General features: G+C 44.1%; 1 protein-coding gene across 1 annotated transcript in view; it reads right to left on the bottom strand.

Annotated features, from left to right (window-relative positions):
* LOC143767450 (uncharacterized) overlaps positions 1–9,720 on the bottom strand; it is a 52,143-nt gene extending 42,423 nt beyond the window's left edge. Inside the window, exons 1-5 of the mRNA XM_077255790.1 lie at positions 9,683–9,720; positions 8,067–8,214; positions 7,799–7,978; positions 7,605–7,716; positions 7,424–7,521 (exon numbers count right to left, since the gene is read on the bottom strand). Coding sequence (XP_077111905.1) covers positions 7,424–7,521; positions 7,605–7,716; positions 7,799–7,978; positions 8,067–8,144 — 468 coding nt within the window. The 5' untranslated portion in view covers positions 8,145–8,214; positions 9,683–9,720. The remainder of the gene's footprint in view (positions 1–7,423; positions 7,522–7,604; positions 7,717–7,798; positions 7,979–8,066; positions 8,215–9,682) is intronic.
* Between the last annotated feature and the right edge of the window lie 3,902 nt (positions 9,721–13,622).

Below are 13,622 nucleotides of genomic sequence, written 5' to 3'. Positions count from 1 at the left end.
TATAGTATATACCTGTAAGTCATCTCCTCCTGTATATAGTTAATATCTGTGTGTCATCTCCTCCTGTATTAGACCTCGCTCACACTTTATTTGGTCAGTATTTTTACCTCAGTATTTGTAAGCTAAATTGGCAGCCTGATAAATTCCCAGCCAACAGGAAGCCCTCCCCCTGGCAGTATATATTAGCTCACACATACACATAATAGACAGGTCATGTGACTGACAGCTGCCGTATTTCCTATATGGTACATTTGTTGCTCTTGTAGTTTGTCTGCTTATTAAATCAGATTTTTATTTTTGAAGAAAAATTTCAGACTTGTGTGTGTTTTAGGGCGAGTTTCCTGTGTTAAGTTGTGTGTGTTGAGTTACGTGTGGCGACATGCGTGTAGCAACTTTTTGTGTTTCGAGTTGCATGTGACAGGTTAGTGTAGCAAGTTGTGTGCAGCAAGTTTCGCGCATGGCGAGTTTTGCACGTGGCAAGTTTTATGTGTGGTGCCTTTGGAGTATGTGCAAGTTTTGTGTCAGGCAACTTTTGCATGTGTTGCAACTTTTGTGCATGTGGCAATTTTTCCGCGTGTGCAAGTTTTGCGTGTGGCGGGTTTTCCATGAGGTGAGTTTTGCACATGTTGCGAGTTTTGCGTGAGCCTAGTTTTGCATGTGGCGAATTTTGCGCGTGGCAAGTTTTAAGTGGCGACTTTTGTGTTTCGACTTTTATGTGGCGAGGTTGGTGTATGTGTGGTGAAATGTGTGCTGAGGGTGGTATATGTGTTCAAGCACGTGGTAGTGTGTGGCGCATTTTGTGTGTGTGTTCATATCCCTGTGTGTGGCGAGCATCCCATGTCGGGGCCCCACCTTAGCAACTGTACGGTATATACTCTTTGGCGCCATTGCTCTCATTCTTTAAGTCCCCCTTGTTCACATCTGGCAGCTGTCAATTTGCTTCCAACACTTTTCCTTTCACTTTTTCCCCATTATGTAGATAGGGGCAAAACTGATGAATTGGAACGCGCATGGTTAAAATTTCGCATCACAACATAGCCTATGACGCTCTCGGGGTCCAGATGTGTGACTGTGCAAAATTTTGTGGCTGTAGCTGCGACGGTGCAGATGCCAATCCCGGACATACACACATTCAGCTTTATATATTAGATATATACACTCACTGGCCACTTTATTAGGTACACCTGTCCAACTTCTTGTTAACACTTAATTTCTAATCAGCCAATCACATGGCGGCAACTCAGTGCATTTAGGCATGTAGACATGGTCAAGACAATCTCCTGCAGTTCAAACCGAGCATCAGTATGGGGAAGAAAGGTGATTTGAGTGCCTTTGAACGTGGCATGGTTGTTGGTGCCAGAAGGGCTGGTCTGAGTATTTCAGAAACTGCTGATCTACTGGGATTTTCACGCACAACCATCTCTAGGGTTTACAGAGAATGGTCCGAAAAAGAAAAAAAATCCAGTGAGCGGCAGTTCTGTGGGCAGAAATGCCTTGTTGATGCCAGAGGTCAGAGGAGAATGGGCAGACTGGTTCGAGCTGATAGAAAGGCAACAGTGACTCAAATCGCCACCCGTTACAACCAAGGTAGGCCTAAGAGCATCTCTGAATGCACAGTGCGTCGAACTTTGAGGCAGATGGGCTACAGCAGCAGAAGACCACACCGGGTACCACTCCTTTCAGCTAAGAACAGGAAACTGAGGCTACAATTTGTACAAGCTCATCGAAATTGGACAGTAGAAGATTGGAAAAACGTTGCTTGGTCTGATGAGTCTCGATTTCTGCTGTGACATTCAGATGGTAGGGTCAGAATTTGGCGTAAACAACATGAAAGCATGGATCCATCCTGCCTTGTATGGAGCATCTTTGGGATGTGCAGCCGACAAATCTGTGGCAACTGTGTGATGCCATCATGTCAATATGGACCAAAATCTCTGAGGAATGCTTCCAGCACCTTGTTGAATCTATGCCACGAAGAATTGAGGCAGTTCTGAAGGCAAAAGGGATCCAACCCGTTACTAGCATGGTGTACCTAATAAAGTGGCCGGTGAGTGTATATTTCAATATGTCTTACATCCTGGTATTTTTATGCCCCTCATCCTGTCCCCATCCTGGTATATGTCCCTTATTTTGGGCCCTATCCTGATATTTCTATCCCTCATCCTGGTATATATCCCCCATCTTGGTATATGTCCCACACTGTCACTGTCCTTTAATACATAGAAAACCATTATACTCACCAAGGGTGAACATAGGAAACAGAGAAGCACATTGCTAAGGAGAGTAAAACTAATCCCAAACTGTTCTTCAACTATATCAATAGTAAAAGAATAAAAACTGAAAATGTAGGCCCCTTAAAAAATAGTGAGGAAAGAATGGTTGTAGATGACGAGGAAAAGGCTAACATATTAAACACCTTCTTCTCCACGGTATTCACGGTGGAAAATGAAATGCTAGGTGAAATCCCAAGAAACAATGAAAACCCTATATTAAGGGTCACCAATCTAACCCAAGAAGAGGTGCAAAACCGGCTAAATAAGATTAAAATAGATAAATCTCCGGGTCCGGATGGCATACACCCACGAGTACTAAGAGAACTAAGTAATGTAATAGATAAACCATTATTTCTTATTTTTAGGGACTCTATAGCAACGGGGTCTGTTCCGCAGGACTGGCGCATAGCAAATGTGGTGCCAATATTCAAAAAGAGCTCTAAAAGTGAACCTGGAAATTATAGGCCAGTAAGTCTAACCTCTACTGTTGGTAAAATATTCGAAGGATTTCTGAGGGATGTTATTCTGGATTATCTCAATGAGAATAACTGTTTAACTCCATATCAGCATGGGTTTATGAGAAATCGCTCCTGTCAAACCAATCTAATCAGTTTTTATGAAGAGGTAAGCTATAGGCTGGACCACGGTGAGTCATTGAACGTGGTAGATCTCGATTCTTCCAAAGCGTTTGATACCGTGCCGCACAAGAGGTTGGTACACAAAATGAGAATGCTGGGTCTGGGGGAAAATGTGTGTAAATGGGTTAGTAACTGGCTTAGTGATAGAAAGCAGAGGGTGGTTATAAATGGTATATTCTCTAACTGGGTCGCTGTGACCAGTGGGGTACCGCAGGGGTAGGTATTGGGACCTGTTCTCTTCAACATATTCATTAATGATCTGGTAGAAGGTTTACACAGTAAAATATTGATATTTGCAGATGATACAAAACTATGTAAAGCAGTTAATACAAGAGAAGATAGTATTCTGCTACAGATGGATCTGGATAAGTTGGAAACTTGGGCTGAAAGGTGGCAGATGAGGTTTAACAATGATAAATGTAAGGTAATACACATGGGAAGAAGGAATCAATATCACCATTACACACTGAACGGGAAACCACTGGGTAAATCTGACAGGGAGAAGGACTTGGGGATCCTAGTTAATGATAAACTTACCTGGAGCAGCCAGTGCCAGGCAGCAGCTGACAAGGCAAACAGGATCATGGGGTGCATTAAAAGACGTCTGGATACACATGATGAGAGCATTATACTGCCTCTGTACAAATCCCTAGTTAGACCGCACATGGAGTACTGTGCCCAGTTTTGGGCACCGGTGCTCAGGAAGGATATAATGGAACTAGAGAGAGTACAAAGGAGGGCAACAAAATTAATAAAGGGGATGGGAGAACTACAATACCCAGATAGATTAGCGAAATTAGGATTATTTAGTCTAGAAAAAAGACGACTGAGGGGCGATCTAATAACCATGTATAAGTATATAAGGGGACAATACAAATATCTCGCTGAGGATCTGTTTATACCAAGGAAGGTGACGGGCACAAGGGGGCATTCTTTGCGTCTGGAGGAGAGAAGGTTTTTCCACCAACATAGAAGAGGATTCTTTACTGTTAGGGCAGTGAGAATCTGGAATTGCTTGCCTGAGGAGGTGGTGATGGCGAACTCAGTCGAGGGGTTCAAGAGAGGCCTGGATGTCTTCCTGGAGCAAAACAATATTGTATCATACAATTATTAGGTTCTGTAGAAGGACGTAGATCTGGGGATTTATTATGATGGAATATAGGCTGAACTGGATGGACAAATGTCTTTTTTCGGCCTTACTAACTATGTTACTATGTTACTATAGAAGTCATGGGGCCCATAGCAGAAGTATAATGCACTCTACATAGTCCTCCATATAGTATAATGCACAGCCCATAGTATAATGCACCATCCATAGTCCTCCATATAATATAATGCATCCCACTTCAACATACAAGCGATGCATGACGCCTCTTCCATGCGCTGGCGGACACTTGCACACCAAAGTCAGCTGCTAGCCTTGGATTGGCCGGCAGTGTGTATTGCGGAGCGTGGACCCGATGGGTCTGTGAGCTGTAGTACACTTCATTGTGCACCTGAGGATGCACATCCAGCTGAGTATTTGCTGGCATCAGCAACTCCTTCAGCCACCAGGCAAGGTCACATACATATATACACACACACGTATACTTATGCATACACACACATATACATACACATGCCAGATGTGACTGCCCTTTGCATAGATATCACATGCAACTATATTAAGAAAATAATGTTATTCTATATGAACACACAAGTTTCACCAAGATAAAGAACACAAGGATACATAGTAATCAACCAAGTCATCTAAACATAGTGTAATGTGTGCTTGTTGTATGTATTGTGTATTTGTCTGTATTGTGTTTTTTGTTGTCTGTATAGTGTATTTGATGTACGTATCGTGTATTTGTCTGTATCGTGCATTTGATATATGTATTGTGCATTTGTTGTGTGTATTTGTCTGGATCAGAGGAGCATTGCATGGCAAGTAAGCCTTCTTACCTTGACAAGCCAGAGCTGGTATGTCACTCTCCACAAGGAGAAACCTTACCCCTTAGACCTCAGTCCAGAGCCTCTCACCTAGCCAAATCAGTTCTCATGGTTCGCACTGACGAGGGCCAACAGCCCGAAACACCGTGTCTGTGAATTGAGATACTGATTTGGCATTTTATCCTAAGTCATATTGCAAGACTCGTTAAAGGGTTGATTGTGACTTGTAGGATCGCTGCTTCCAATAGGTGGCGCTATATAGTTCAAGTCTTCTTTTTCTCTGAAGAGGCAATTTGCATATTTGTCTGGATCAGTGATGTTGAAAGCTATGCCGTTGGCCGTGTCAACGTGACAGGTTTGACAACTGACAGGTTTCAACTGAGTTACCAAACTAAGCATACTGGGAAACAGCCGACGATCACTGTTCATGATGTGCTAGGAAAAAAGCTGCTAGGGTGTCTTGGTGCTGATACTGCTTGGTCGAAAGGAAAGATTAAAAGCTGCAGAGATATCAAAGTTCGGAACTTATAAAGTACGAACCATGAACCAAGGCAAACTCAACATCATCAGAGCCGAAATGGACAGAACAGGACTCGACTTTGCAAACTAAGATAGGCTCAGTTCAGACATTTCCAGTCAATAAAAATAGGGTCTACAATTGGCAATGATAACTGAAGACAAAATGATGTCGCTTTTATTCTCAACCGAAGATTGGCCAGCACTGTCCTGAAGTATAATTCAGTCAGTGATAGAGTCATCTTGATAAGATTACAAGGAGCACCAATCCATGTGACAAGAATACAAATCTACTCACCAACAACAGTTGACGAGTTGGATGACATTGAACTATTCTATGATCAGGTTCAAGAAAAAAATCAATAAGATGCCAAAACAGGATTTACTCAATATCATGGGAAACTTGAATGACAAAGCTGGCCATGGCAAACATGTAACTTTGAACTTGATGAAGGAAAGGAGGCTGTAAGAAGATTCATCTTTTGTATGATAAATCAACGGTCTATCATTTCTTCCAAAATCACAAACGAAGACTCTACATATGGACATTACCAAATGGGGCCTATAAGAATCAGATTGATTACATATGTGTTCGCCAAAAATGGAGGCTATCGATCATTATCATGAAAAAAGGCCATGAGCTGATCATAAACGTTTGCTAATAATACAGTCTCCTGAAGCAGCCTGTGTCAAAAGATATGGACAACCGGTAAATGGCCCAAAGACTGGACAAGATCTGAGTTTATTCCTATTCTGAAAAAGGGAGATGATACCGACTGTGGAAACTATCAGACTATTGTGCTCATACCTCATGCCAAAAAAATACTACTGAAGATCCTAAAAAGATGGTTACATCCTTACTTCGACAAAGAGCTGCCAGAGGAACAAACAGGATTCAGAAAAGGCAAAGGAATAAGATGTAATTGCTAACATTAGATGCATAATGGAAAAGGCCAAATAATACAACAAGGAGATCTATTGGTACTTCATCAATTTCAGCAAAGTCTTTAACTGTGTTTTCATCAAAAACTCTTGAATAGAATGAAGTATATGGTTGTGCTGAACCATCTGATCAGTCTCATTAGGAACCTTTACATTGACCAAAGAAGCAACAGAACACTGACACGGCATGGTTCAAAGTACAGTGACGCGTCAGCCAAGGCTGCATCCTGTCACAATTTCTGTACAATTTAAATGCAGAAGCTATTTTCAGGAAGGTTGGACTTGTTATAAAAGAAAGGATCAAAATTGCTGGACGAATCATCAACAATCTTAAATAAGCAGACAATACAACATTGATAGCAACAAGAGTAGATGGAATAAAGAACTTGTTACAGAATGTCAAGATGGAAAGCTTGAACATAGGACTGCTACTCAATACAAACAAGACAAAAGATATTGACTACTGCCATGTACAACTGGGACACATTTGAGATGGACGGTAACAAACTGGAAGTTGTAAAGGACTTCAAACTACTTGGATCAATGATCACTCAAGATGCAGAGACAATACAAGAAGTCAATAGGAGAATAGCTATGAGTAAATAAACAATTAAGTCACTGTACAAGATCTTCAAATCGAAAAACATTTCACTGGTGATGAAGACAAGAGTCGTACATAGTCTGTTTTTTCTGTAGTAACATAAGGATGTGAAACATGGCCAATAAACAGGAATCAACACCTTTGATATGTGTTGTTGGAAGAAGGATGTTATCAATACTAAGCATGGCAAGAAGAACAAACAAATCAGTTTTGGAACAAATCAAGTCAGACATGTCACTCGAAACAAGGATCACCAAGTTCCGACTTGCCTACTTTGGACACTTCATACAAAGAAAACAATCACTGGAGAAGGACGTTATGGTTGGACGAATAGAAGGAACATGGTGAAAAAGAAGACCAGCAATCTGATGGCTTGATACAATCATAACAGCAGAGAAGACCCTGGTAGTCCTATATAGGCTTGCAAAAGATCAATCTTCCTACAGATTGTTCATCCATCAAGTCTTCATTGCTCGAGATTGAGCCAAAGACAGTTAAATAATAATAATCTCTCCATCTACCTGATGATCCTGAGGACCATTGGGATTTTCTTGTTTCCTGTCCCGTGGAGGAAAAGGACGGGGACATCTCTCTGGTGTTGTCTTCTTACTAGATAGAACTGGAGTAAACACATACAGGGACTGAATCCATTCTTTACATACAGATAATAATATGCCATGTGTATGTAGTCCTGTCTATTACCTGGTGATGTGAGGGCCATCATGACATCCTCGTACAGATTTTTGTGTCCTTGTAAATACTCCCACTCCTCCATGGAGAAATAGACAGCAACATCCTGACACCTTATAGGAACCTGACACATACAATGATACCGTCATCCCCCGATCCCTTCATAGTGTTACTGTATAATGTCCCAGCATTCCCAGCAGTGTCACCTCTCCAGTCAGCAGCTCAGTCATCTTGTAGGTGAGTTCTACGATCTTCTGGTCATTGATGTCCTCATGTATCAGGGGGTGAGGTGGAGGTCCCATGATTGGGCTCAGGGGTCTTCCCCATCTCTCAGACACAGGGTCCTGACAGCACTCACTAGAGGTCTTCTTCACTATTGTGTGTTCCTGGTTAAGGAGAGACACATTAATAAATCTCATTACATATATTTCCAGAGTCCTCACCTCTCCAGTTCTGTCCATCTGTTATTCTCACCTCTCCAATAATCCGGAAGAGGATCTCTAGGGTGAGGTGTAATATCCTCTCTGCCATTTTGTCCCTGTCCCTTTCCATCCTTGATGGGTCAAACAGGAAAATTATCTTATATAGAAAATCTCCACTGAGGATCCAATATTGTAGGGACCTGAACAGCAATGTAAAGACTTATGTTACTGTTATGTAATAATACACATACTAATATAATTACTGGAGATGAAAGGAAATAATGTTATTTAAGGTGTAGCTGTTTTATTCTGTTTATATATTCTGGAATGCCACCAATACTGCTCACTCATTGTGCTTGCTACTTGGATGTGATGGTACACAGGGACTCCATTTAGTGCACTCACCTCCTGTCCATTCAAGGTTGACAATGAGCAAAACAAGTGCAGCAAGTTCACACAGTGCATTTACTGAACATACATTTTAGTGGGCCAACATTTTGGATTTTAAAAATGTTTCAACCTGGTGTTATAAAATATTCTAATTTACTGAGATAATGACCTTTGGGTTTTCATTGGCTGTAAGCCATAATCATCAACATTAACAGAAATAAACACTTGAAATAGATCACTCTGTTTGTAATGACTATATAATATATGAGTTTCACGTTTTGTATTTAAGAACTGAAATAAATTCACTTTTTGATGATATTCTGTTTTAGTGAGAAGCACCTGTATAGGTCTAACCAAAGGACACCAAATTGCATATACTTAATAACCTGTGTAATCAGGTCAGTAGGATCACATTATGCAAAAAATGTACAGATGGCAAGTTTTCCCCAGCTCTACAATTGTGCCAACAGCATAATATAATTCCGTGCATCAGTTTACATGTTAGAAACAGCATATAAATGTAAACGGTCAGTTGCTGTATATATAACATAGATACATACAGATCATGAGCTCGAGGAAGGATAATCAGATAGAGATGAAGAGAAAAACGCTCAACAGAGCCATAAAGTGCAGATAGTGCTGAGTACTTTGATTGAATCAATAACCTGTGGACATGATGCAGCGTGTATCTATGCCAAGGAGAGGCACTGTGGGGGAGACAAGGCACCTCGACGCGCGTTTCACCCTTTGGGCTTCTATCAGGACCCCTGAACAGCATCAGTGCCGAGAGTGAAGGGTCCTGTCTCCAAACCAAATGGCACGGCGGGGACCTGAACCGTCCCGCGTCCTAAAGGCGACAACCCACCCCTTGTAACCAGAGAGCGGCGAGAGGCAACCCATCGGGGAGCGGGATTATGCCCGGAAGCGTGAGGGGCGCGCTTACACTGCCTGACACCCTCATTATATATACATTACACTGTGTGTGTAGGGGGAGCAGGGTGTCAGTGCTTCTGGAACATTATACTCTACGTGGGGGTATTATACATACTATATGGGGGGCACAGTTAGCAGTAAGAAAGTGGCACTGTACTATGTGAGCAATACGTGTTTCCATGTTTTCTGTGTTTCATAGTTGGGTCGTATGTATCTATCAGAGGAAAAGGAAAAAACGTCAGGAGTCATATAAAGAAGGAACAAAAAAGCACCAAAATCGTCTCAGCGCTGAAGGGGTTACTGCCCCCTGCCCCCGCCCAGTAATGGGGAATCCCCAGCACCTACCTCCACCTGCAGAGCCGCACACCACATATATGGCTGTTCTGTGCGCACAGGACCTGTGGTGAGGTCACAGGAGGGGAGGAGTCAGGGGTCACATGATCAGGGGCCTCAGTGTATGCAGGACTCTGCTGTGCTGGTTGTCATGGTGCTGGATGAGAGCCCTTGTGTACAAGGTGTACTGAGCGGAGCAGTGTGTATGAGGTGTATGGAGCAAAGCCGCAGGTGTACGGAGTGGAGCCGTGTGTGTACGAGGTGTACTGAGCCGAGCTGTTGTGCACAGGGTGTACAGAGCGGAGCCGCGTGTGTACAAAGTGTATGGAGCAGAGCCGTGTGTTTACGAGGTGTACGGAGCAGAGCCACATGTGTACGAGGTGATATCATGATTAAGGGTGCTCTGTCACCTGAAACGCGTAGATAGTGTTTTTAATTGTATTGTGCTGATGTCTTATCCTCTGCTTCTGACATGAAGTGAATAAAGTACCAAGTGTTTACTTTTCACCGCCTCGTTGAGCTGGAATTCTTTCTTCATGAGGTGTACGAAGCAGAGCCGTGCGTGTACGAGGTATACAGAGTGGAGCCGCGTGTGTATGTAAGGACGTGGCTCCCTCTCCCCTTTCCTGATGTGGTCCCCCATGCGGTGGGTTATGCCTTATTAATGTTGTACCATTGTAATGTTCACTATATGTATTACTGTATGTGCTGTGTTTGTATTGTCTTAGGCTACTTTCACACTTGCGTTTACCTGATCTGCGGCAGGCTGCGGACTTCCTCCATGAAGCCCCGCCCTCGGCCGCACCTCCGCCGCTAGCTCCGCCTACTTCTGCTAACATTAGGTACGCAGGTCGTGCGGCTGTATGCGGATGCTGCCGCATGCGTCGTTTTGACGATGCGGAAAAAAAAATGCTACAGGCTGCGTCCTACGCTGGTCGCCGCATCGTCAAAACGACGCATGCGGCAGCATCCGCATACAGCCGCACGACCTGCGTACCTAATGTTAAAGATAGGTACAGAGGTCGCATGCGGGCCGCATGCAGAAGTAGGCGGAGCTAGCGGCGGAGGTGCGGCCGAGGGCGGGGCTTCACGGAGGAAGTCCGCAGCCTGCCGCAGATCAGGTAAACGCAAGTGTGAAAGTAGCCTTAACCCGTATTTTATTACTGTGTTCAGCTTAGGGAAAGTAAGGGGTTAAATAAGGGGGCTGAGCCAGCAGCCTCCAAGCAGACAGGAAGGCCTTGTCTGCAGTTCAGTGCCCAGGCAGGCTTACCTGTGGTGGGGTGTGCTCCCCTGCTGAGAACTGGCCATATCCCTGGAGGGGAACAGAGCTGCCAGTGGACTGTCGGGCAGCGGGCACAGGGACTGCGTGTGTGCCCCACAAGAGACTTGCAGCTCCTGGGAGTTTCCCAAGAGGCAGCTCCTGGAATTTGTCTAGAGCTAGTGCCTCTGCTGCTGCTGCAGTTGCTGGAGATAGGGACAGCTCAGGAATTTACCTTCCTTTCTTCATCACTTTATTAAATACAAGTAGTCATTGCTGGGCCGCATAACGTTTGATGCGTGGTCAGGGCCGGACTGGCCATTTGGCAATTCTGGCAAATGCCAGAAGGGCCTGTCTGGTCATGGGCTGCCTTGTCTGCTGCATTGTTAACAGAATCTGTGTTCTCAAGACACCCATACTGTTAAGAGTTGTGACTGAGTACAAAGTTGCTGACTCTGTCACTTACCCCAGCAGGCCACAGATATCATTAGAAATGTTAGTCTTGTAGAAAATCTTCCTTTCCTCCATCCAGGGTAATATTAGTAATATATCCCATCTGGTTCATGGGGATGGGGACAACATGGGCCTGTGTGATTTTAAATGCCAGGGCTGAATTTCAGCCCCAGTCCGTACCTGTGCATGGTGCATCCATTCCAGCATGGAGAGGAGCCAGATGTCTGAAGAAACCCACTGTGACCCGGGGCTGGGACTAGAACTGTCATTTCTTGTGCAAGGGGCTGGGGTGCTCACTGACTGTGACCTAGTGGACTCCACTATGACTACTACCCCGCGCCACCTTGTTACATTTGGCGTAGTCAATAGGATTGAACCCAGCAGCCCTGAAACCCTAAGGCTGGGGTCACACATGCGTGTTTTACGTACGTAAGAGCGCAAAAACTACGTACGTAAAACTCGCATTACATACGGCACAATGCTTCTCAATGGGGCTGCTCCTATTAGCCGTATATTACGGTTCAGTATTATACGGCGTTCTACGGCCGTACAAAATCACAGCATGCTGCGTTTGTCAGCGTATTGCGCAAATAATACGCCAATGAAAGTCTATGGGGGCGAGAAAAATACGGATTCCACACGGACCAGCAGTGTGACTTGCGAGAAATACGCAGCGCTGTTAGTGAAAAGTCGGTAATTCAATTGCCGGCTTTTCATTTCTCCTTCACAAACCCGACAGGATATGAGACATGGTTTACATACAGTAAACCATCTCATATCCCCTTTTTTTTTGCATATTCCACACTACTAATGTTAGTAGTGTGTATGTGCAAAATTTCAGCGCTGTAGCTGCTGAAATAAAGGGTTAAATCGCGGAAAAAATTGGCGTGGGCTCCCGCGCAATTTTCTCCGCCAGAGTGGTAAAGCCAGTGACTGAGGGCAGATATTAATAGCCAGGAGAGGGTCCATGGTTATTGGCCCCCCCGTGGCTACAAACATCTGCCCCCAGCCACCCCAGAAAAGGCACATCTGGAAGATGCGCCTATTCTGGCACTTGGCCACTCTCTTCCCACTCCCTGTAGCGGTGGGATATGGGGTAATGAAGGGTTAATGCCACCTTGCTATTGTAAGGTGACATTAAGCCAGATTAATAATGGAGAGGCGTCAATTATGACACCTATCCATTATTAATCCAATTGTTGGAAAGGGTTAAAAAACACACACACACATGATTTAAAAGTAGTTTAATGAAATAAACACAGCGGTTGTTGTAATAATTTATTGTTCTCGCAATCCATCAGGAACACCCTCGCTTGGAAAAATAATAAACGCACAAGATACATACCTTCTGGTGAACCGTCTCGTCCCACGAAGTAATCCATCTGAAGGGGTTAACTAATATTACAGGCAGGAGCCCTGCTAATGCAGCTGTGCTCCGTGCCTGTAATCCCCGGCGAATGAATGAAATGTAGGTCATTGACCTACATTTCCTTCAGTCGCGGTGATGCGCCCCCTGGTGGATGTCCTCATATGACCTGGAGCGTGGGAAAAAGTTCCCAGGCTGCAGTTCAGGAGAACATCCACCAGAGGGCGCCTCACCGCGACTCAATGTAAGTACAGATCCTGCTTTCCTTTCAGCACCCGGGGATTACAGGCACGAGCGAGTGGTTTATTGCAGCTCTGCCTGTAATATTAGTTAACCCCTTCAGATGGATTACTTCGTGGGACGTGATCTGACATCAGAAGGTATGTATCTTGTGTGTTTATTATTTTGCCAAGCGAGGGCCTGGAAATGGATTGCGAGAACAATAAATTATTACAACAACCGCTGTGTTTATTTCATTAAAATCCTTTTTAATCATGTGTGTGTGTGTTTTTTAACCCTTTCCAACAATTGGATTAATAATGGATAGGTGTCATAATTGACGCCTCTCCATTATTAATCTGGCTTAATGTCACCTTACAATAGCAAGGTGGCATTAACCCTTCATTACCCCATATCCCACCGCTACAGGGAGTGGGATGAGAGTGGCCAAGTGCCAGAATAGGCGCATCTTCCAGATGTGCCTTTTCTGGGGTGGCTGGGGGCAGATGTTTGTAGCCACGGGGGGGCCAATAACCATGGACCCTCTCCTGGCTATTAATATCTGCCCTCAGTCACTGGCTTTACCGCTCTGGCGGAGAAAATTGCGCGGGAGCCCACGCCAATTTTTTCCGCCATTTAACCCTTTATTTCAGCAG

Source organism: Ranitomeya variabilis, chromosome 4 (assembly GCF_051348905.1).
Source record: "Ranitomeya variabilis isolate aRanVar5 chromosome 4, aRanVar5.hap1, whole genome shotgun sequence".
In the NCBI taxonomy this organism is placed as follows: Eukaryota; Metazoa; Chordata; class Amphibia; order Anura; family Dendrobatidae; genus Ranitomeya; species Ranitomeya variabilis.
This window is presented reverse-complemented; position numbering and strand designations above follow the sequence as displayed.